We start from the raw sequence: 25,432 nt of genomic DNA on the forward strand, positions 1-25,432 counted from the left end.
GGAGGAAGGGCCGGCGGGCTAACATTAACAGAGTTGGAAGGGACCTTAGAGGTCATCTAGTCCAGCCCCAACCCCCCCCCACTCAAGCAGGAGACCGTTTTTTATTTTTATTTTTATTATTTTATTTTTATTTATTTTTTATTTATTTTATTTATTTATTTTTATTTAATTTATTTCATTTGTCTCAACCAAATAGAAACGCCTCGCCCTCCTTTTCCTCCCTCATTCATGCTTAAAACGGACCCCTGGAGAGCGCGTGCCCGCCAACCTCCTTCGCGCGTGCGCGCCCGCCTCAAAAGCGTCGCTGGGCGGGAGCGAGCGCTCTCTGGAAAAGGCGGGAAAGCAGGAGGGGGGCGGGGCCCGCCGGGAGGGGGGGGGGCGCGGAGGGAGAAAAAGGAGGCGCCGCGTGCGCGACCTCCCCGATGCCCCGCCCACTCCCGATCGCGCCCGAGCACGTCCGAGCGGGAGCGTGAGGAGGAGGCGCGCGCGCCGGCAAAGCATCAACAAGGGAGGGCAAGAGGAAAAAAAAAAAGAGAGGCAGAAAGATTTCAGGACCTTCCGCCCGGGTTGGTTGTCCGGAGCAGGTACCGTTGAACGTCAGAAGGCCGGCTGAGGCGCAAAGCAAGCCGGCTTCGGTGGAACGAAGAGAGTAAAGGAAGAAATAAATCAGTACCAATAAATAAGCCGGGGAGGGGGAAGCGGGAGAAAGAAGAGCCGGAAAGAGGGCATGCGCGGCGGCGGCGGTGGGGGGGGGAAAGAACGAGGGGGAGGGCGGCAAAAGCGGGGAGCGCGCGTGCCGTGAAGAGCCACGCGGGCGGGGGTTGCGCGTGCGCCGGCAGCGGCGGCTCCCGCTCATTGGACGAGGGGGGCCGCGTGCCGCTGACGTAAGTAGCGATCTGGGAAAGGAGGGAGGGAAGGAGCGGTTGAGATGGTCAGGAACGAGATGTAGCGGTTTGTCGCCCTCTAGAGGGCAGCGGCGTTAATTCCAGCTGAAACCCCATCAACTTTTGTTTGCATGGGTTTGTTTGTTTTTTTCTTTCTCCCCTCGGGCTGGAAAGTTGGAAAAATGCTTAAATAGAAAGCAAGGGCCAAACCACTTTGGGATACTTTACAAGAAAACTGCATGTATGAGCAATTCATTAATAATAACAGTAACAGAATTGGAAGGGACCTTGGAGGTCATCTAGTCCAACCCCCTGATCACGCAGGAGACTTGTACTACGGATTCGAACTGCCGAACTACCAGTCTTTCTGATCGATGATCTTAGCCACTGAGCCACCTAGTCAGGCTATTCCTGTGAGTCCCTTGGACTGCAAGGCGATCAAACCCGTCAGTCCTAGAGGAGATCAACCCTGACTGTTCTTTAGAACAGGGGTCTCCAACTTTAAGACTTGTGGACTTCAACTTCCAGAATTCCTCAGCCAGCTTTGCTTAAGTTTTGCTGGCTGAGGAATTCTGGGACTTGAAGTCCACAAGTCTTAAAGTTGCCATGGTTGGAGAGCCCTGCTTTAGAAGGACAGATACGGAAGATGAAGCTCAAATGCTTTGGCCACTTAATGAGAAGGAAGGAGTCACTGGATAAGAGCCTAATACTGGGAAATACTGAGGGCAAAAGAAGAAGGAGAAGACAGAGAACGAGGTGGCTGGATGGAGTCACTGAAGCAGTCAGCGTGAGTTTAAATAAACTCCAGAGGATGGTAGAGGACAGGAAGGCCTGGAGGAACATTGTCCATGGGGTCGTGATGGGTCGGACATGACTTCGCAACTAACAACAACAAATAAGACAGGGGTGTCCAACCTTGGCAACTTTAAGTCTTGTCTTCTGGGAATTTTGATCACATGACCATGGGGATGCTGCAACAGTCATAAGTTGAAAAATGGTCATGTCACTTTTTTCAGTGCTGCGGTAATTTTGAATGGTCACTAAACAAATGGTTGCAAGTCGAGGACTGACATATTTTGTGATGCAGTCCATTCTTTCTTAATCATGCACTATTGTGTTCAATCCATGTTCATTCACCATTTCTGCATTGTGTCTCATTCTTGTTTTACATCACATACTTCTTAACCACTCAACTCCCAGCACGTTCAAATTACTTTCATGCATTTATATATTTATATCCCGCCTTTATTATTTTTACAAATGAGGCGGTGAAGATATCCAACACCTTCTCAGTGCTTGGAAATTGCTAGATATGTGTTTTTTTCCCCTTTCATTCAGTGGCTGAGTGTCCATAAAGCATCATTCAAAAGAAGGCAGTTACCTTTACAACTTAGAAAGGACCATGGATCACCTGGCTTCATTCAGCAGTAAGTAATGTTAACTCTGAAATTGGGAAAAAAACCTCATTACAAGCAAGAATGCTATTTAACCTTCATTTAAATAGGTTAAATTAGTAGTACTTAGCATTAGACTCTATGGCTTGGTGAAGTTAGAACATGCCTCATATATGAAGCACGATATCCTTATATTGTGGAACAATTATAACAGTAGAGATTGTGAGTTCTCTGTCTCTGGCAATTTTAAGAGGCCAAAGATGGAATAATTGTCCAGCAGATTTCAGAGAGCTGGAATAGCCCTTTGTGGTGTCCTTTCCAATTCTGCAGTTCTGTGGCCCAAAGGCATTTGCCATTTTTTTTATACACCAGAGAGATGTTAAACTTTATATTTACCGACCAAGAAATAAAGGGAGACTAGTATAGATCTATTTCAAGCTATTTAGCTCTCATCAGCTAGCCATACCTTTCTGGGATTCGAACCCGGGCTGCTTACATATGAGGTAGGTGTATTAACCTCTAAGCAACCAGCTCTCCTAGTTTTGTCGGCTATACCAGGGGAGAGATTAAGTGTTTTTTATCAGGGCAACCTGGTCTACCCAAATATGGGTATGGCTAGCTGATGAGAGCTAAATAGGTTGAAATAGATCTAGTCTCCCTTTCTTTGTTGGTAAATATAAAATTTAACACAAAAATACCATATTTTTCAGACTATAAGACATACTTTTTTGTCTCCCAAAAGGGGGTGAAAATGTCTGTGCGCCTTATAGACTGAATATTGCTGAAGCCCCATCCACCCGCCGGCCTTTTTTTGGCCTTTTTCAGGCCTTTTTGGGGGGCCATTTTCAAGGCTTTTTTCGGGCTGTTTTGGGGACTTTTTTCGGGCTGTTTTGGGGGCTTTTTTTCAGGCTGTTTTTGAGACTTTTTCGGCCCGTTTTCAAGGCTTTTTTCAGCCCATTTTTTCCAAAGTCTCAAAAAAAGCCCCAAAAACGGGCCAAAAAAAAAAAAAGCCTCAAAAGCAGGCCGAAAAAAGCCTTGAAAATGGGCCAAAAATGCCTCAAAAAATGTCTGAAAAAAGACCCGAAAATGGGCTGAAAAAAGGTTGAAAAGGGGCTGAGAAAAGGGAGGCCAAAAACTTTTTTTTGTTGTTTTCCTCTTCTAAATTTAGGTGCTTCTTATAGTCTGAAAAATAACAGTAGTTTGTCCCGAAAGCGACTGTGAAGGGTCCCAGATTGGGGCTGAAAGGCGAAAAAGGAAGCAGTATGCTCCATCCCATATTTGAGTAGATCAGGTTGCCCTGATAAAAAAACACTTCACCAGAGAAATGGATCTGCTCCTCTGCTTTCTGTGAAAAAGGACAGAGGTTAGACAACTTAGAGCAGGGGTGTCCAACCATGTTAACTTCAAGACCTGTGGACTTCAACTCCCAGACTTCCCCAGTACAGAAAAGAGATGAATGCAGCTATCTCTTAAATAGTAGTCCAATTAACCTGTTGTAGGAAAAACAGCTAAGAGTATTAAGGCAACTTAAAACAACTAAACATATTTTATTACAATGCATATAGTCCTTGACTTGCAGCCAGAATTGAGCCCAAAATTTCTGTTGTTAAATGAGACATAAGTCATAAATATGAACCAGTTGTCGAGCATCTGAATGTAAATCACATGATCATACGGACACTGCAATGGTCATAGGTGTGAAAAATGGTCATAAGTCACTTCAGTATCGTTCTAACTTCAAATGGTCACTAAACAAACTGTTGTAAGTCGAGGACTACCTGTATGTGTTTCCTTTCTTCCCCAATAAAACAGCTATTGGTTTAGGGTAGGGGTGTCAAACTCAAGGCCCATGGGCTCGATCCGGCCCCTGTGGTGCTTAGATCTGGCCCACAGGGCCGCCCTGAAACAGCGAAGGATTGGCCCGTGGTGCCTCTGCTAGTGAAAATGGAGCTTTGGTGGGGGGCATCCCGAGCTCCATTTTTGCTGGCAGAGGGCTGCAGGAGGTTGTCCAGCTCAAAAATAGGGTGCGGGGGGGGGTCGCGCTCAGCCCCCTTTGAGCTCCGTTTTCGTTGGCAGAGAACTATGAAAACAAACTAAAAACAAAAGAAAAGGAGAAATGTTTCCGCTTTTGCATTTGAGCATGGAAGAAGGGACAGGAAAGGAGAAAGGCAAAGACAAAGACAAAGAATGGAAGACAGGAAGAGAGCAAGGAAGGAAAAAGAAGGAAAGAAGAAAGGAGAATGAAGAGGGAAGGAAAAAGAAGAGAAGGAAGGAAGGAGATTATAATGAGAGTGAAGGAGGGTCTCGGGGAAGTGCTGCCTTAGCACTTGGCCACTACAGGTGCCCCCGACATGAGTCCAGTGTCATGCCCACCATGGCTACGCCATGCCCCACTGCCACCCCCAGTCTCTGAGGTCAAACACATCCCTGATGTGGCCCTCAATGAAATCGAGTTTGACACTCCTGGTTTAGGGTGATTGTAGATGGCCTGCAAACATTTGTATAACCACTAAAGGTAAAGGTTCCCTTTGCACATATGTGCTAGTCATTCCCAACTCTAGGGGGCGGTGCTCATCTCCGTTTCAAAGCTGAAGAGCCACCACTGTCCAAAGATGTCTCCGTGGTCATGTGGCCGGCATGACTAAACGCCAAAGGCGCACGGAACACTTTCCACCAAAGGTGGTCCCTATTTTTCTACTTGCATTTTTTATGTGCCTTCGAACTGCTAGGTTGGCAGAAGCTGGGACAAGTCACGGGAGCTCATACTGTTATGCGGCACTAGGGATTCGAACTGCTGAACTGCCGACCTTTCGATCGACAAGCTCAGCATCATAGCCACTGAGCCACCACATCCCTTTTTTTGTTATAACCACTAGATGGCAGTAAAGATGCTTAGTTGACAAAGAGCTCCACTGTGGTCAGCATTCCCTTCCAGGGATAGGACCAGACACAAGGATGAGTCAAAGCAAAGAATGAAAAGGATTAGGACGGCCCTCATGATGTGTACCTTAACCCTAGGTGGCAGGTGGAACAAAATGTCCTCCTCCTCCCAAAACTTATGTTTCTCTGAAAGTTGCCATCTTCTAACAGAGGAATTTTAAAGGGAGAATCCAGGGTCAAGTTTGTAAGAGAGAATTCTCTCTGGCCATGACTAAGGACAAAGGCTTCTGGTCTTGTTACATGTGCTAATCAACACAAGGACACCAAATAGTTGTCATTCATGACTGGTGTCCAGAATGGACACTTAATTGAATGGTTAAAGCACCACGTAGCTTGCATTTCTTAGTGGTTTTATTTCTGCTTTTGGTATTGATAAACATAGACTAGCCTATTCAAGTGGAAACTTCACCCACTCTACTAGTGCTCGTCAATGATGCTATCTACCGTAATAAATCCAGTAACAATTAAAGGTGCTAGCAGACTCATTCTTCCTAGCTTAGCAAAGACATCATGAGATCATTTTGGTCAATGTCACCCTGCACTCCCAAGCAAATGGATTTTCTACATCCAGTTGAATGGGTGAGACATGGCATAACTAATGCAGCCCGTCCTCAACTCACAATCCCAGTTGGGCCCCATTTTATGACCTTTTTGCCACGGTTTTTAAGAAAATCAAGAGCCATGGTGGCACAGTGGTTAGAATGCAATACTGGAGGCTACTTCTATTGACTGCCGATTGCCAGACGTTTGGCAGTTCGAATCTCACCAGGCTCAAGGTTGACTCAGTCTTCCATCCTTCCGAAGTGGGTAAAATGAGGACCCAGATTGTTGGGAGCAATATGCTGACTCTGTAAACCTCTTAGAGAGTGCTGTAAAACGGTATATAAGTCTAAATGCTATTGCTATGGGCTAACTGCCCACAGCCAGCTCAAGGTTGACTCAGACTTTCATCTTTCCAAGGTGGGTAAAATGAGGACCCAGATTGTTGGGGGCAATAGGCTGACTTTGTAAACCGCTTAGAGAGGACTGTAAAGCACTGTGAAGCGGTATATAAGTCTAAGTGTTATTGCTAAGTGCTAAATCACCGCAGTTAAGTGAAGCACACAGCTGTAAAGTAAATCAAGCTTCCCTCAGTGCTTCTGCTTGTCAAAAGCTGGCTGGAAAGATCACAGATGGGGATCACATGACCCCAGGCCCTGCAGTTATTGTGAATACATGCCAGTTGCCAAGCATCCCAATTTTTATCAGGTGACTGTGGATGCTGTGTTGTTTCTAAGTGTGAGCAACAGTTGTAAGTCGCTTTTTTTCACTGGCGTTGTAACTTCTAACTTCTAACGTTAGTTAGAAGGCGTTGTAACTTCTAACACTAACCACAGGGGTCCCCAACCTGTGGACTGCTGCCTACTAGTGGGCTGTGAAGGGTTTGCAATTGGGCCGTGGAAATGGCCAGTGAATGCGCACGCACATCCTCACATGCATGAGCATGTGCACGCATGCTCCATTTGCGTGAACGGCAGGCACATGTGCATGCAGCTCACGGAAATGGAGCTGCACGCATGCTTACTAGACGCTTGCATGAATCATTCCCTCCCTCCTACCCCCGCCAGTCCGCAAAGCCGGAATCATCGGGGAACTCTTTGACTAAACAGACAAGTTGACGACTACCTGCATATTAAATTCTGAGTGCGTGTAATTATGAAATAAGAGATTGTAGAACTTTGGCTGTGTTTCTTGTAATGATGATCGACCCTCAAGTCAGCATTCAGGTTTCACACATATACATCCCCAATGTTCTGCTGATAAGAAGTTGGCTGTTGTGGGCTGCTGGCGGCCAGCAGAGTCGGACAGCAAGGAGGTTGGGGAGGAACTTGGGCCAGTCCTGGGGGCTGGAGAAAGCTCAGATGAGGGCTCTGTGTCAGAGGCAGAAAGGGAGGTAGAAAGCAGCGAGGCAGAGGAACAGATGGAGCCTGTTCCCAGTGCGCACATGCACAGAGCTGACAGAACAACTCAGAAAGCAGAGTCGACTCGGGAGTAAAGCCACACCTTGGAGGTGATTGGCCCCTCCCATAGAAAACAAAAGAGGAGTGAACGGGGAGTGGACTTTTGCAGGAAACAATTTGTTCGTTCCATGACTTTGAGAGACTCTGTGCCAAGTTTGGCCTTGCCCTGCATTTGGAAACAAGTTACGTGGCAGCTTGCCAAGCAAGATAAGGTGTGTTGATAAATATTCCTCTGAAAGACTGTTTGGACAGGCCTTGCTGACTGTGAATGAATGGAATTCACAGTTGTGTAAACAAAAGAGGTTTTGCCAGGACCAAGACCCTGCTTTCCTGCTTTTTAAGGGAGCCTAGGTCAGAACATTGGCTAAGGGAAGCCTACCCTTTGCTTATAAATTTCATTTTAGTTTTTCTCTTTCTCAGGTGACCCTTTTGACAAGCCACCATGCCGAGGGTGTTCCTCTTACCTTGCAGAACCCTACATCAAATGTGCAGAATGCAGCCCACCTCCTTTTCTGCTATGCTTGCAGGTAAATTATATTTACAAGGAGAGAGAAGAGAATGCAAGGACGATCTCTTGGCCGCTGGGGCTGATTTTTTATTGGACAGGCCAAGTGAAAACGGAGAAGAATTCTCTTCTTTCTTCCAGAAGAGACTCCTTGTCAATTTTCGACATTGATCATATTCACCTGGTTTGAAAGGGAGAGGGGTTCCTTCCCCCCCCCCCCCCAAAGCTTTATTCTGGGTGTGTGATTTCTTGACGTGTTTTATGAAACAATGCCAGCACAAGGAAAATGTTTGCTGGAAATGTGTCTGTAAATGACAACAATAACAAGACCTTTTTGCTTGGGATGATGTGGTGGTATTGGTGGGAAGGGGAGGCTGGGACCCCGTACTTTGTGATTCCTCAAAACCGCTTTTATCAAGAACGAAGAAAAAAAAAACACGAACCTTGTTTTCCAGTGCTTCACAAGAGGATTTGAATATAAGAAGCATCAGAGTGACCATTCCTATGAAATAATGGTAAATATACCGTTCTAATTCCTCTGTCTTGCTTTCATCAGTTGTTGCCATCTATCCTTTTTTATTTATTAGCTTTTTATTCCGCTTTTAATAGTTTTACAAGTAACTGAAGTTGGTGAACATATTCAATGCTCCTTCTTCCTCCTATTTTCCCCATAACAACAATCCCTTTGACGTGGGCTGGGCTGAGAGTGACCGGCCAGCTGGCTTTCATGCCTAAGGCAGAACTAGAACTCATAGTCTCCTGGTTTTAGGCCAGCACCTTAACCCACGGGTGTCAAACTCAAGGCCCGTAGGCCAGATGCAGCCGGCGATTTGGTTGGATCTGGCCCTTGAGGCCGTCCTGGAAAATGTAAGGGGCCAGCCCGTACGCTTCGGCCTGGTCTATCCAAAGCAAATAGGAAACATCGGGCCAGTGTTGCTTCGGCTCTGTCTACCAAATGCAAAGAGGAAACATACCAGCAATTTGGGGAGTGGTGTCAAGATGGCCACGCCCACCCAGTCAGACACGCCCACCTGGACCCCCAAGGGTCAACCACAGCCCTGATGCGGCCCTTAATGAAATTGAGTTTGACACCCCTGCCTTAACCTGTACACCAAACTGCCTCCCTCTTTGTGGAATATGTCCTATCCATACAGGTGTGGGGAAGTTTTATGTTTAGGTCTAGCTCCGTGATGGCAAACCTATGTTGCCACAGGTGGCACACGGAGCTATATCTGTGGGCACATGAGCGTTGCCCTAGCTCAGCTCCAGCGTGTGCGCTGGCCAGCTGATTTTCGGGCCTTCTGTCCCACCGGAAGTCAGGAAATGGGCCATTTCCTGCCTCCAGGGGGGGGGAGGCCGCTTTCGCCCTCCCCGGGCTCCAAGAAAGCCTCTGTAGCCTGGGGAGGGCGAAAAACAGGCCTACTGGGCCCACCGGTAATCCTTTTGCCGTCGCGTGCCAAAAGTGGGGGAAGCGCGGGGGGGTCATGGGTGGGGTGTGGGGGAGCATTGAATTATGGGTGTGGACACACGTGCACGACTCCCCCCGCTTTTGGCACGCAACGGCAAAAAGGTTAGCCATCACTGGTCTAGCCTTTTAAATTTCACTCACTGAAAGTATGGGAATAATAAGATAACCAAAAAACATGGGAAAGAAATTTTCAAGATACTTTTATTTATTACTTATTTATTTGTTAAATATAAACACTAGCTAGAAGTGGCTGCTAGGTTAATGGCAGACTCTACCTCGCCCTCCTCCCCTTGTTCTCTGCTCTCCGTCATCCCGTCTTTTTCGGTTATCATATTGATGTGTTCTCATTATGTTCTTTTTATTGGTCTATTATCTTCTGTCCTGGGAAAACTCCTTTCATTTCTTCCTTTTTATTGTTGTAAAGTGCCTAAAGTCGCCCCACGGTGAGATAGGCAACAAATAAAATTAACAAGTAAAATAAAAATTCTTTTGGAGAGTTCTCAAATAAAATGGACCCCAGAAGCCACCAACTAACCTCCTGTGCCTTGTTGGTTTTTTTTTTTTGCAGAGAGGAAAAAAACATGCTTCTTAATTTGACGGTTTGAAACTGAATTTCAGTAGTTTAATTTAGCAAGAACCACCAAGAAAAAGCTGGGGAAATATAGGCTGTCCACATCAATCTTAGAAGATAATAAACCTGTAATAAACTTGTTTGTTTTTTTCCTCAACTGGGTGGACTCCAGATAATGTTAATTTCAACCAATTTCCACAACCCCCAGTTGATGTGTCCAATTGGGAGCATCTGAACAAAATGTTACTTATGTAATGCTTTTGTTCAGGTAGAGTTTGAATCAGAAAATACCTTTGTTAATAATTTGTCATGCAGAACAATTAACATTTTCCAACCCATTAACACTCCTAAAGCAAGTTTTGCTTTATTTTATTTTAATCACCCATGCCAATGTTCCCTCTAGGATTAGCTGGCCGACAGCTAAATTAGCAAGAAATTCTTCGTTACATTCTGTAACAATGCTTCATAACTAACAATAATTACAGCTTGAGTAATGTTTACTTTGTGTGGCATAATTATTTAAAATTCCTGTGGGGTGCCGCTGGAACTCTTAAAATGTCAGTATGTAAGTAGCAGTTTGCCTCATTTGGACTATTCTGCATGTTAAATCTGTTAGTCAGCAATGCACATTTGTAAGCTCATCAGATTTTTTTAGGGGCACATATGGGTAGCATTTTCTATGCCTGCAAGTATGAACAGGAATGAAATTCACCCATTCCCACTGGAACAAACTCAAAACGACCGTATTTTTCGGACTATAAGATGTTCTCTCCCCCTCCCCCTCAAAAGTGGGTGGAAATATCTGTGTGTCTTATAGAGCGAACATTGCCAAAGCCCCGCCCACCCACCGGCCCCCACCCTTCGGCCTCTGCCTCCCAGCAATTTGCATCCTTGCAGCAAACAGTCTGGTCAGCTTCAGCACAGCCTGATTTAGCACGAACGGCTGATTGGCGGTTGGATCTGCCTCCTGGAATACCACCGATCAGCTGTTCCAGGCGACAGGGATAGGCAACGGCGGCGGCAATCCCCACCACCTGGAACGGGCCAAAAACGGGATGTGTGGAGGCCGAAAATGGGGGGTGTAGAGGCTGAAAATGGGGCATGCAAAGGCAGCGATAGGTGGCGCTGGTGATGGGCTGTGGTGATCCCAGCAACCTGGAACAGCTGATGGGCTGTATTCCGGGAGGCCAATCCGAACACCAATCAGCTGCTTGTGCTAAATCAGGCTGTGCTGTAGCTGACCAGGCTGTTTGCTGCAAGGAGGCAAATTGCTGAGAGGCAGAGGCAGATTTTTTTTTTCTTGTTTTTCTCCCCAAAAGCTAGGTGCGTCTAATAGTCTGGACGCCTTATAGTCCGAAAAATACAGTAAATTGAATATAAAGCAACTTAACAGAATAACAGAGTTGGAAGGGACCTTGGAGGTCTTCTAGTCCAACCCCCTGCTCAAACAGGAGACCCTACATCATTCCTGTGGCTGTCCAGTCTTCTTCAAAGTCTCCTGTGATGGAGCACCCACAACTTCTGAAAGCAACCCGTTCTACTGATTAATTGTTCTAATTGTCAGGAAATTTCTCCTTAGTTTTAGATTGCTTCTCTCCTCAATTACCTTCCATCCGTTGCTTCTCGTCCTGCCCTTAGGTGCTTTGGAGAATAGCTTGACTCCCTCTTCTTTGGGGCAGCCCCAGAGATATTGGAACACTGCTATCATGTCCTCCTCTAGTCCTTCTTTTCACTAGACTAGACATACCCAGTTCCTGCAACCATTTAAAGTATCCTTCTTTTACAAAAGAGACTACCATCATTCATATATTTGTGTGGGGTTTTGGCTATCTCACTTGAAAGTAGTGGAATCCTTGTGATTCAGACAAATTGCTGTCCAATCTCTTCTTAAAAACCTCCAGTGTTGGAGTATTCACAACTTCTGGAGGCAAGCTGTTCCACTGATTAATTGTTCTCACTGTCAGGAAATTTCTCCTTAATTCCAAGTTGCTTCTCTCCTTGATTAGTTTCCACCCATTGCTTCTTGTCCTGCCCTCAGGTGCTTTGGAGAATAGCTTGACTCCCTCTTCTTTGTGGCAGCCCCTCAAATATTGGAAGACTGCTGTCATGTCACTCCTAGTCCTTCTTTTCGCTAGACGACTCATACCCAATTCCTACAACCGCTCTTCAAATGTTTAGCCTCTTGTATTTGTACTCTTGTGATTATAATCTTCAAATTATGTCAATAAAATCAAAGCAAATCACTCAACCATTTCATCTAAGCACATTGAACTTTGTACTTAATATTCTAATTTATGTTGTAGGCCTGCATATTATTTTTTTTAAAGTTGTGTAAAGCAGGAAGTGGCAAGAGAATTCATTCTTGAAGATTATACTTTATTTTTATTCGAATTCACCAATTGGAGCCAAGTGCACAAAACACAGAATTAAACCTCACAGTACCTTTGAGAACTTTTTAAGCCCTGCAGCTGAACCAAAATTTTGTCTCCTGGTCTTTCTTCATTTTAGGAGCCTAATTTAGGTGAGAGGAAGTCATCCAGTTCCTTCTGTTAGACAGCATTTCGGAAACCCTATAAAAGTTGTAATCTACTCTCTCTCACTAGAACCGTGATGGTGAACCTATGGCACGGGTGCCACAGCTGGCATGCAGAGCCCTCTCTGTGGGCCCGCAAGTCGTCGCCCAGCTCAGCTCCACCGTGCATGCGTGCGTCTCCCACCAGCCAGCTGATTTTTGGGATGCGCAGGAGGGGGCACATGCAGGAGATGCATGTGTGTTGTGTTCACATGTGCGGGGGAGCAGGGGGAACGTGGAGGGGTCGTGTGCGCATGCACAGGGGGGGTGCATTGCATTATGGGTGCCAGCTGGCACATGCGCATACTCACGCTTTTGACCCATGAAGAGAAAAAGGTTAGTCATCACTGCACTAGAACAGTGATGGCTAACCTTTTTGCCATCGTGTGCCAGGAAGGGGGAGGAGCGGGGTGGGGGGGTCACACACACACGTGCCCATACCCATAATTCTATGCGAGCCACCCACCCACCCCGCTCACCCCGCTCCTGGCACGCAATGGCCCGGAAGGCCCGTTTTTTATTTATTATTGAATTTCTATACCGCCCTACTCCCGAAGGACTCAGGGCGGTGCACAGCCATGAAATAAAACACATAGATATACAAAATTTAAAATCGAATAAAATGAATTAAATAAATTTGGCTGAATTAATACCCATAATTTAAAATACCCATATTTTAAGTTTTTCTTTCTCATCTGGCTCCAGGACCTCTCTAGGCATCTGGGGAGGGTGAAAACAGCCTTCCCTACCCCTCCGGAGGCCAAAAATGGCCCGTTTGACAACTTACAGTCCCATCGGAAGCTGAGCTTGTGTGCCCACTGATATGGTTACGTGTGCTACCTGTGGCATGCGTGCCATAGGTTCGCCATCACGGCACTAGAACATCAATCAATGCTGTATCCTGATATGGTTATTTGTTTAAATGTTTTAAAAAGTACTACGAATATACATATCCACGATGGTTTGACCTTTGGGAATAACCACCATTGATCCAAATGCAGGTAGAGAATAAGAGCCATAAAATTAAAGGCGTGAGTTTTTTAAAAATCCTTTTCTTATAGGCATATGTATGGGGGAGTCCTTGATTTATTAACTGCAGTTGCTTCTGAAGACTCGGTTGTTTACTGAAATGGTTGCTAAGTGAACAGAGAGAGAGAGAGAAAGGAAACTCCTGTCCTGTAATTCAGATAAAGTTCTCTCTCATAGAGTGTCCTGTGCCTGACCCCTTTCCTCCTCCTCCTTTTTGCCCCCTGACAGCATGGAGAGGTTGTTGTGCCATGGGCAAACGAACAAACTCAGCTCTGTAAGCTTAATTACTTGATTAGAAGTCTGTAGAGATTCTCTGTCATCCAGGCCATGGTTGTCCCAAAGGTGCTTTTTCAGGAGGCAACTGGACTTCCTGTTTGTTTGTTTGTTTGTTTGTTTGTTTGTTTGTTTGTTTTTTGAAGACATTTCGCTTCTCATCCAATAAGCTTCTTCAGCTCTGACTGGATGGTGGGGAATGGAAGGAATATTCCTTGCAGACAGCTGGTAATTGCATCCTTTTGGAGGGTCCTTGAAAAAAGGATGCAAATGACCAGCTGTCTGCGAGGAATATAAGGATAAGGATAATTTTATTTCTATACCGCCCCTCTCCCGAAGGACTCGGGGCAGTGTACAGCCAGGTAAAAACACAATACAAATATCACAATTTAAATTTAAAAAATTATTAAAAGTATTACATTTAAGGCCAATTAACTAAAAAACCCAAAAATTTAAGAATTCCAAATTTAAAACTCAACTTATGAAGCTAGCCCTGCCTGTCGGAAGAGCAGGGTCTTAAGAGCACAGCGGAAAACTCGGAGGTCAGAGATCTTGCGTATGTCCGGGGGCAGTTCATTCCAAAGGGCAGGGGCTCCCACAGAGAAGGCTCTCCCCCTGGGTGTCGCCAGCCGACATAAATCCTTCCATTCCCCACCATCCTGTCAGAGCTTAAGAAGCTTCTTGGATGAGAATCAAAACGTCTTCAAAAGAAAAAACAAGAAAGTTCAGTTGCCTCCTGAAAAAGCACCTTTGGGACTACTTGATTAGAAGTCCCCCAGGCTAACAGCTTCTTCCTGAAACTGACTGGACCTTTAATCAGTTTCCCAATGAAGGCTTTTGATGTGGGTACAGTAAATGCAGACATTGGTTGTAAAATGATTTTTATTACTGTTCATTACTCTCATATTTGCAAATGGTCAACTGTGTGTATATGTGTTTGTAAGCGTATAGAGAGAAAAAAAAGAGGTTTTACATACATGCACAATATACGTGTATGTGTGTTTGTATGAAGAATCAAAACCTTGTGAGGTAGATAAGTGTCACAAGTTCTCATGACATCTCATAGATTTTGGGGCATTAAAATGATTTAAGTGTTTTCCATTTTTGATATCTTTTGTCACTGTGACGCTGCACATCATTTGAAAATATATCTTTGGGCTAGACGGGCCTGTCACACAACTGAACATGCTCTGCTTAATCCTTCCACCTAAAAATGTGTGAAATAGATTAAAAAGTTCTTTTCTCTGTGTTATAATGTTTGGAATTCCAGAGTTCATCTTTGTGGGGGTAAGTGGCCTATTTCTGCAACTAGAACTCCCAACATCTGATAACTTATGTTTAGGCTTTTGGTTTATTTATTTATTTATTATTTAATAAGAAAACTTTTATGATTGCCCAACTCACTCATGGCGACTCGGGGCTACTTACAAAAATTAAAACCCAAATATAAAACCCAAAATTTGGATTGCCTAAAAGAGATTGGCAATAGTTGCCGGAAAGAGATCGGAATTCAAGGAGTTATTACCAGGAAATAAACCTCTCTCTCTCTCTCTCTCTCTCTCTCTCTCTCTCTCTCTCTCTCTCTCTCTCTCTCTCTCTATCTGTCTCTCTATCTGTCTCTCTCTATCTGTCTCTCTCTTTCTGTTTCTCTTTCTCTGTCTCTCTCTCTGTGTGTGTGTGTATCTGTCTATCTGTCTCTCTTTGTCTCTCTCTGTCTCTCTGTGTGTATCTGTCTCTCTGTCTCTGTCTCTCTGTCTCTCTGTGTGTATCTGTCTCTCTGTCTCTGTCTGTCTCTTTCTCTGTCTGTGTCTCTCTCTCTTTCTCTCTGTGTGTATCTGTCTGTCTCTTCTCTCTCTCTTTCTATGTGTGTGAACACGTCTGTCTATCCTGTCACGCATATTTAGTGGAAATGCAAATAAAATTCCTTCCTATGGGGGTTCATGGGAATTCCATCAGCCTACACAATTGCAGTCCCAAATGATTTTCTTTTGATGCTTGCTTCCCACTGCAGACCTCTAATTTCCCCGTCCTTGATCCTACCTGGACCGCTCAGGAAGAAATGGCTCTTCTGGAAGCAGTGATGGATTGTGGCTTTGGAAATTGGTGAGAGTTGCTGAGGATTAACTAGTTGTGGAATCTTCCAGATGTCAGTGGGTATATACAGGTAGTCCTTGACATATTGGGGCTGTAATAGCTTAATGGGGCTATTACAGTTGCATGTGACAATGGTTGTAAATGAGGTTGGTCACCATTTTTGCAGAGGTTGTTAAATGAATGTCCCCAAATATCAAGCAAACCCATTCGCTATGGCACAGTTTTGCCAAAAACCGAATGTAACTTCTGGTTTTTTGCAAAACTGTCTTAAAATGCAGTCATGTGACTGCAAGGGAGGGGGCTGACCATCAAAACTTTAAAACTGGGTTGTAACTCCATTTTTCCAGGACTTTGAATGGTCGTTAAATCGAGGACTATCTGCACAGTTAGAATGGTCATGAGGATGGGACCAGGGGAAAGAGAGAAGGCAAAGGTATTATAGGTAGTCCTTGACTTACAGCCATTTGTTTAGCGACTGAGTTACAGAGTGCCACTAAAAAAGTGATCAATGACTACTTTTTACACTTACGATCATTGCAGCATCTTCATGATCATGTGATCAAAATTGGACACTTGGCAACTGGTTCATACTTACGACAGTTGCAATGTCTTGATCATCTTTTGCGACCTTCTGACAAGCAAAGCCAATGGGGAAGCCGGATTCACTTAACAACCGTGTTACTAACTTAACAACTGCAGGATTCGCTTCAACCATGGCAAGAAAGGTCCTAAAATCTCACTTAACTGTCTTGCTTAGCAACAGAAATTTTGGGCTCAATTGTTGTAAATCAAGGCTACCATGGACTTCAGCCAAGTTAACTCTGGCTTGTCTCATGGAGTCAGAGTCACATGTTAGACTGGTTTTTTTTAAATCTTGGAATAGTGTTGATGTGCTCTGGAGTTGGTGGATGGTATCAGTTTTTTTTCAATGATGGATCACTCCTTGTTGACCTTGGAGTTCTTGGACGCTTCACCCCACAACAGGAATGTGAGACCTATTTGATTAACAGAATAACAGCGTTGGAAGGAACCTTGGAGGTCTTCTAGTCCAACCCCCTCTTAGGCAGGAAACCCCTATACCATTTCAGACAAATGGTTGTCCAGTCTCTTCTTAAAAATCTCCAGTGTTGGACCACTCAAACTTCTGGATGCAAGTCATTCCACTGATTAATTGTTCTGTCAGGAAATTTCTCCTTAGTTCTAGGTTGCTTCTCACCTTGATTAGTTTCCATCCCTTGCTTCTTGTCCTGCCTTCAGGTGCTTTGGAGAATAGCACTTAGACTTATATACTACTTCCTAGTGTTTTACAGCCCTCTCTAAGCGGTTTACAGAGTCAGCATGTTGCCCCCAACAATTTGGATGGAAGACTTGCTAGGATCAAACTCCTGGCTATGGGCAGAGTTAGTCTCCAATACTGCATTTTAACCACTGCATTATCATACCTCGGTTGACTAGGTTGACTCCCTCTTCTTTGTGGCAGCCCCTCAAATATTGGAAGACTGCTGTCATGTCACCCCTAATCCTTCTTTTCATTAATAATAATAGCCTTTATTGTCATTGTACATCATGTATACAACGAAATTGGTTTAGCCTCTACTGGTGCAATCCATAACAGAAAATAACAAGACATAACAAGATTGATTAAACTAGATTGGTCCGCACCAGGTCCACCTTAATGGGATGCTATTAGGTTTCAGAGGGAATTTGGGGTTATTCTTGGAACACCAGTCCACAGTTCAAACAAGGCCTTTTATGCAATTTGAAGTAAGAGGTTGACAACGGCCTGTGGTTGAGATTGTGCCTGTGCAACCTCTCGGAGAGTTACTGGCATGGTCCAAAAGAAAACCAACCTTTCCAGAGTTCTCCAAATCATTTCATTTCTGAATCAACAGTTTTTGCACATCTCTATAGTCATCACTATAGGGACTATAGTCATCCATTATAGGGCTCAGTGGCTAAGGCGCTGATCTTGTCGATCAAAAGGTTAGCACGTCAGCGGTTCGAATCCCTAGTGCCACATAGCAGGGTGAGCTCCCATGATTTGTCCCAGCTTCTGCCAATCTAGCAGTTCGAAAGCACGTAAAAAATGCAAGTAGAAAAAATAGGGACCACCTTTGGTGGGAAGGTAACACCATTCCATGCGCATTCCACATTTAATCATGCCAGCCACATGACCACGGAGACATCTTTGGACAGCGCTGGCTCTTCAGCTTTGAAACTGAGATGAGCACCGCTCATCGGGAACAAGTAGCACATATGTGCGAGGGGAACCTTTACCTTTACCTTATAGTCATCACAGATTTTATGAACCAGGCACGTTACTATTCTTATTTCTTGGCCCCTTACAGGCAAGATGTAGCCAACCAGATGAGCACAAAGACGAAAGACGAGTGTGAAAAGCATTACATGAAACATTTCATCAATAACCCCCTTTTCGCATCCTCCTTATTACATCTGAAGCAGACGGGGGAAAAGCAGCAAACCAGCTTAGCCACTCCGTTTTTTGGTAAGTGCCAGCCACAAAGAAAGCTGAAAATATTTCCTGTTCCTCTTCAGGCTTTCAAGACAGCAATGGGGTTTATTAGAGACAAATTTGCATCAAAGGTGGTTCTCAACCTGTGGCCCACCGACCAGAGGTGGGTTCTACTTACCTTTACTACCGGTTTGCAATGGGATGCATGCGCAAAAGCTTCCTGATGACGTCGGGGTCAGAGGGCGGAGCCTCCCACCGGTTTTACTACTGGTTCTTGCAAACCGGTCTGAATCGGGGGGGCAACCCACCACTGCCACGGACACCTGGAGGCTGCAATGTCATCACAGGGGGCTCCCGCAAAGGCTTGAAGAAATGTTTTGATTTAAATCTTGAGTTAAGTCTCGGTGGTCCATGGCCACAAAAGATATTTAAAAGGAGTCCCTGGCGAAGAAAAGAGAATCACTGCTGTATTAAATACCAATCTCCCTAACCTGTTTTTTTATTTTATTTTTTTAGGTATTTTGAAATGAACACTGCCAGAATTCACATAGGCTTGGAATTTTGGGAGTTAAAGGCTTAACTAGGTGCTAGCCTTTGACTTAGACCAGGCGTTTCCAACCTTGGCAACTTTAAGATTTGTGGACTTCAACTCCCAGAGATCTCAGCCAGCAAAGCTGGCTGAGGAACTCTGGGAATTGAAGTCCACAAGCCTTAAAGTTGCCAAGGTTGGAAACCCCTGACTTAGACCATTTTTTATTTATTTATTTATTTATTTTTATATGCCGCCCTTCTCCGGAGACTCAGGGTGGCTTAGAATGCGTTAAGCAATAGCCTTCATACTTTTGTATATTTTATACAAAGTCAGCTTATTGCCCCCACAAACTGGGTCCTCATTTTACCCACCTTAGAAAGGATAGAAGGCTGAGTCGACCTTGAGCCTGGTGAGAATTGAACTCGCAGTAATTGCAGGCAGCTGGATGTTAAATGCTGCCTTAGTAGGAGGCATTAGCATCAGACCATAATGGAGTCTGCCCGTTATGGTCATCGGTCGTGACGGTCATAAAAAGGACCACCATATGACCAGATGCATTTTTACTATTTTTTTTCCCCAGCAGTCATTAAATGAATGACATGGTTCATGGGCCGTTATTTTGACACCCCTGAGCTACAGATTGCTGCGTTTTTCCTCTCTGTTTTTCCTCCTGTCATTTAATTAGTTATATTGTTTGCTTTTAACTGTAAGTTGAGTTGCTTGCAGGAAGGCAGCTACCGAAATTGAAACTGTACATAAATTATAGGAAATACCAGCACATGGTTTTTTGTTTGTTTTTTTTAAATCTGATTTATATGCCGCCCTTCTCCGGAGACTCAGGGCGGCTTACAATCTGTTCAGCAATAGTCTTCATCCTTTTTGTATATTTATACAAAGTCAGCTTATTGCCCCACAACTGGGTCCTCAATTTACCTACCTTAGAAAGGATGGAAGGCTGAGTCGACCTTGAGCCTGGTGAGATTCGAACCTACAGTAATTGCAGGCAGCTGGTCTTAATAACCAGCTTAATAACAGGGTGCCTTAGACCACTGTACTACCAAGGCTCTAACCAAATAGTAGTTAACCAAATAATTTTCTTTTGTTTAAAAAGTCTTATCAGTGCTTCTCAACTTGGCAGCTTTGAGATGTGTGGACTTCAACTGCCAGAATTCCCCAGCCAGCATCAGAAATTGAAGCCCACACACCTTAAAGTTGCTGAACTTACTTTCTCTTAGTAAGCTTTGGAAATTGTGACAATGCATTTTATTTTATTTATTTATTTAGCATCTGAAGATCCTCCCCGGCCTACCTTTGATTCCCTTCTTTCTAGGGATATGGCAGGATACATGCCAGCCAGGGCGGATTTCATTGAGGTAAGAATGTCTCCGAGTTGACTGCTGTTTTAGCTATTTTTTTAATTTACGTCTGTGTCTGTATATAAAACAACCGTATTATGATTAGCTATGAATAAATATAATTTTATCTGGATGCTTACTTGAATGGACCAGGAACCATTGCACTAAGCAACACACTTCAGTCAGGCAACTGAAATGCCCACTTTAGATTCCTCCTCCTCCTGCTCTTCTTTTGACAAGATATAGGTCGCTTATTTATTTTATTTATTTATTATTTATTGGTTCGATTTATATGCTGCCCTTCTCCGGAGACTCAAGGCGGCTTACACTGCGTTAAGCAATAGCCGTCATACTTTTGTATATACCTACTTAGTAGGGATTTTTGGGGGCCCCCTAAGTGGTGTTCTATTTTATACAAAGTCAGCTTATTGCCCCCACAAACCGGGTCCTCATTTTACCTACCTCGGAAGGATGGAAGGCTGAGTCAACCTTGAGCCTGGTGAGATTTGAACTCGCAGTAATTGCAGGCAGCTGGCAGCTAAGTGCTTTTTAACAGCACTTTAGTCCACTGCACCACCAAGGCTTATAAAAATCAGTTCCACGTACAGGTAGACCTCAACTTACAACAGTTCATTTAGTGACCATTCGAAGTTACGACGGCACTGAAAAATGTGACTTACGATCATTTTTCAGAGTTACGACCTTTGCCGCATCCCCACGATCATGTGATCAAAACTGAGATGCTTGGCAACCGGTTCATATTTATGACCATCGCTGTGTCCTAAGCTCACGTGATCCCCTTTTGCGACCTTCTGACCAGCAAAGTCAGCGGGGAAGCCAGATTCACTTCACAACCGGGTTACTAACTTATGACCTGCAGTGATTCACTTAACAACCATGGCAGGCAAGGTCGTATAATGGGGCAAAGTTCACTTAACAAATGTCTCGCTTAACGATGTAAATTTTGGGCTCAGTTGTGTTTGTAAGATGAGGACTACTTGTATAACACTTTGCGATCGTTTAAATAAAAAAGCCAGTTTAGTTTAGTGCAGTGTTTCCCAAACTTGGGAACTTCAAGATTTATGGACTTCAACTCCCAAAATCCCACAGCCAGCCATGCTGGATGGGGAATTCTGGGAGTTGAAGTCCACACTTCTTAAAGTTCCTAAGTTTGGGAAACATTGGTTTAGTGGTTAAGGCCCCAGGCTATAAACCGAGATACTGTGAGTTTTAATCCTGTCCTAGGCATGAAAGCTGTCTGGTGAAGGGTCCAATCACTAGGAAACAGTGATTCTAGTCCCGCCTTAGCCAAGAAAACCGTCTGGGTGACTTTGGACCAGGGCTGTCAAACTCGATTTCATTGAGGGCCGCATCGGGGTTGTGTTTGACCTTGCGTGGTGGGCGTGGGTGGGCGTGGCCAGCTCAACGTCACTCGTGTCGCAGGGGTGGGTTCTAAATTTTTTTACTACCGGTTCTGTGGGCGTGGCTTATTTTGTGGGTGTGGCTTGGATGTCATGTGACTAGGTGGGCGTGGCTAGCTGGTCAGAGTCATTTCTGGAAGGTCCTCACACTTACGACCAAGTCCTCGCACTTATTTGTTTGCTTTTAACACTGATCAGCTGTAGGGCGGCCCTTTGAAGCCCCGCGGCAAGAGTTTAAACAGTTTTTTTCCCTCTAGTCATCAGCTGGGACTCAGGAGGCAGCAATAGATTGGGGGTGGGGCCAAATAAAAGGTAAGAATAACGTGGGAGGGTGGGGGGGCAGGGCGAGGGGGGAGAACCGGTTCGGTGACATCATATCGTCACCGCTACTGGCTCGGCCGAATCGGACCGAACCGGGAGGAACCCACCACTGTCATGTCGGCACCTATGGTGGCTTGAGCACTCTCCCAGCGAAAACAGGCTCCCGAGCTCCGTTTTTGGCTGCGACAGCCTCCTGCAACCCTCTACCAGCAAAAATGGAGCTCAGGAGGGCCGCCTGCGGCGCTCCCTAACTCAATTTTCACTGGCAGAAGCACCATGGGCTGGTCCTTCACTGTTTCCAGGGCGGCCTTGCTGGCCAGATCTAAGCACCCTGCGGGCCAGATACGGCCCCCGAGCTTTGAGTTTGACACCCCTGCTTTGGACCAATCACCAGGAGACTATGAGTTGTAATCCAACCTTGGCCATGAAAACCAGCTGGGTGACTTTGGACCAATCACCAGGGAACAGTGAGTTCGAGTCCCGCCTTAGCCATGAAAACCGGCTGGGTAACTATGGGCCAATCACCAGGGGACAATGAGTTCGAGTCCGGCTTTAGACATGAAAACCGGCTGGGTAACTATGGGCCAATCATCAGGAGATTATGAGTTCTAGTCCCGCTTTAGACATGAAAGCTGGCTGGGTGACTTTGGGTCAGTCTCTCCCGTTCAGCCAAACTCACCTCACAGGATTGCTGTTATGGAGAAAATAGGAGGAGGAAGGAGTGTTAGATATGTTTGCTGCCTTGGGTTATTTATAAAAATAATAAAGGTGGGATATTTTAAAAAAATCCCAAGTCTTAAAAAAAATGGTTGTGCTTTGTTCTCATTTTCACAGCCCATTCCACCATTGTGAAAATTTCATTACTTTCCCACTAATATCGATGTCACTTTTATATTTGCCAAATTTTGTTTCAGGTTCTGGAACTATCTGATGAAACCTGACAATCTTATCTCATTATTTTGTGATTTCTCCATGAGAAATGTTGATTTTTGTTATAATATCGTACACATGTTTCAGATCATTGACCAACTATTGCCAATTGATTGAATGCTGAAGGGTGTATTTCTGGGCTATTTTTAATAAGTTTGCTTTTGAGAATTACCTTGGATTTCTGCTGAAGGACATTACAAGTAGTCCTCACCTTACGACCACAATTGAGCCCCAAATTTATGTTGCTAAGTGAGACATCTGTTAAGTTTTGTCCCATTTTATGACTTTTCTTGCATATTTGTTAAATGAATCACTGCAGTAGTTAAATTACTAACGGTTGTTAAGTGAATCTGGTTTCCCCATTGACTTTGCTTGTCAGGAGGTCACAAAAAGTGGGTCACGTGACCCCGGGACACTGCAACTGTCATAAATGTGAGTCAGTTGTCAAGCATCCAAATGTAAATCATATAACCATGGAGATGCCGCAACGGTCATAAGTGTGAAAAATGGTCATACGTCACTTTTTCAGTGCTGTTGTAACTTCAAACGGTCAATAAGTGAACTATTGTAAGTTGAGGACTATTTGTATAAAAATCTTTTTCAATGAATAAGAGAAAATCAACAGCTTGTGGTTCTTTCTATACAGTACGAGTAGTTCTCGACTTACAACCATTCATTTAGTTGTGAAACGTTCAAATTGTGATCGCATGACTATAGAGGTGGTGTGATGGTTGTAACTTTGATGAAGGGTTGTCATTTTTTCTGAGGCTGTTGTAACTTCCAGTTGTTGTTAAATCAATGATTGTAAGTTGAAGGCTACCTCTATCCAGCTTTTAGCCACTGTGATGCCCTGAAATCAGGGGTGGGCTGCTGGGGGTTCGCAGGGGTTTGGGAGAACCTCTAGCTAAGATTCTGTGCAGTTCGGAGAACCCCCAAATCCCACTCCTGGCTGGCCCCGTCCATCCCACCCCTCCCAGGAGTCCCTGCGTGGCCATTTTGGATGCAGGTAAGCGCAGGGCGCGTGCAGAGGCTCGGGGAGGGCAAAAAATGGGCCTACTGGAAGTTCGGGAAGGGCCTCCAGAGCCTAGGGAGGCCGTTTTCGCCCTCCTGGAGGCTCGAAAAAAGCCCCCGGAGCCTGGGGAGGACAAAAAGCCACCCCCCCACCCCAATGCAGGAGACTGACTAGGCCACACTCAGCATGGCCCTACCCACCCAGCAACCGAGTAGAGAACCCCTTGCTAAAATTTTTGAAGCCTACCCCTGCCTGAAATGATAAATTAATTTGTATGGCTTCACCTCTCCTCACCAGACTTAACATTTCATTGTGCTTATACAAGCAGTAAATATATTATTTACTTTTAATAACCTGATCCTAATTAATAAAAGGGAAAATCTTTTCTCATAGTAAAAGATTAAAGGCCAATTTGAAGCCTATTTACATATTCTACTCGTTTTATTACATTCCTCTGCTCGTATAATGTTTGTTTATTTGGACATTCTGCTTCAGGAGCCCCCAGGGCAGATTCCAACCTAATTAAAACAGGACAATAATCCCAAATATTAAAAATGATTCCACAAAATCCTACAAAACTCAAGACAGTTGCAAACCACCTGTAACAGCAAGCTGAAAATTAAAATAACCCAAAATAAAAATTTAACCATGAGGAGTAAGAGCCAAAAAGGCCTTGCCCCATCACTAACTCAAACTTATAGAAACATGGTTAGAACAATTAATCCGTGGAACAACTTGCCTCCAGAAGTTGCGAATCCTCCAACACTGGAAGTTTTTAAGAAGATGTTGGATAACCATTTGTCTGAAGTGGTGTAGGGTTTCCTGTCTAAGCAGGGGGTTGGACTGGAGGACCTCCAAGGTCCCTTCCAAGTCTGTTATTCTATATTCTATGGTAAAAGATGTCATAAGTAACATAGAGATACTGTAAATCACAATTAACCATTTGTGATGAGGATAAATCTTCAGCAAGTTAAAAAAGAAGAGCCCTCTTCCAAGTCAGACAAGAGAAACAATACAAACATGGTCACAACCAAATGCAAAGGTGTGTACAGGTAGTCCTTGACTTACAACCATTCACTTAGTGACCATTTAAAGTTACAATGTCATTTTTAAAAAGTGACTTGTGGCCACTTTTCACACTTATTACCTTTGTAGCACCCCCACGGTCATGTGATCAAAATTCAGGCGCTTGGCAACTGGCATGTATTTATGATGGTTGCATTGTCCCAGGGTCATGTAGTCACCATTTATAACCGTGATGGAGAATCTATGGCACGTGTGTGACAGGTGGCACGTGTAGCCATATCGGTGGGCACGCGAGCTCAGCTAGAGCGTAGATTCCGCCAGCAGATTTTCGGGCCTTTTGAGCTCACCGGAAGTAGGGAAACGGGAAACCTTGGTGGGGGGGAAGGCCTGTGGGACCGGAAGTTGGAAACGGGCCGTTTCCAGCATCCGGAGGGCCTCCAGGGGGTGGGGAAGGCAGTTTTCACCCTCCCCAAGCTCCTACAAAGGTTCTGGAGCCTGGGGAGAGAAAAACGGGCCTACCAGGCCCACCGTGCCATTGCATGCCAGGAGCAAGGGGGGGGGGGGACGCATGTATGCACGGGAGCGGGGTGCATAGAATTATGGGTAACATTTCTTAGCAACAAAAATTTTGG

General features: G+C 44.7%; 1 protein-coding gene across 2 annotated transcripts in view; it reads left to right on the plus strand.

Moving 5' to 3' along the window:
- Positions 1–479: 479 nt before the first annotated feature.
- Positions 480–25,432, plus strand: part of TADA2A (transcriptional adaptor 2A) — a 59,512-nt gene continuing 34,559 nt past the window's right edge. Inside the window, exons 1-7 of one of the 2 annotated variants that reach the window (XM_070945281.1) lie at positions 480–649; positions 2,223–2,311; positions 7,639–7,745; positions 8,179–8,238; positions 15,648–15,739; positions 18,079–18,236; positions 20,020–20,108. In XM_070945281.1, the coding sequence (XP_070801382.1) occupies positions 2,287–2,311; positions 7,639–7,745; positions 8,179–8,238; positions 15,648–15,739; positions 18,079–18,236; positions 20,020–20,108 (531 nt within the window). In that variant the 5' untranslated portion in view covers positions 480–649; positions 2,223–2,286. The remainder of the gene's footprint in view (positions 650–2,222; positions 2,312–7,638; positions 7,746–8,178; positions 8,239–15,647; positions 15,740–18,078; positions 18,237–20,019; positions 20,109–25,432) is intronic. The other variant, XM_070945273.1, reaches the window with a different exon arrangement.

The sequence above is a fragment of the Pituophis catenifer genome, unplaced genomic scaffold (assembly GCF_029215685.1).
Source record: "Pituophis catenifer annectens isolate HBS135680 unplaced genomic scaffold, rPitCat1.0.hap2 SCAF_1, whole genome shotgun sequence".
Lineage (NCBI taxonomy): Eukaryota > Metazoa > Chordata > Lepidosauria > Squamata > Colubridae > Pituophis > Pituophis catenifer.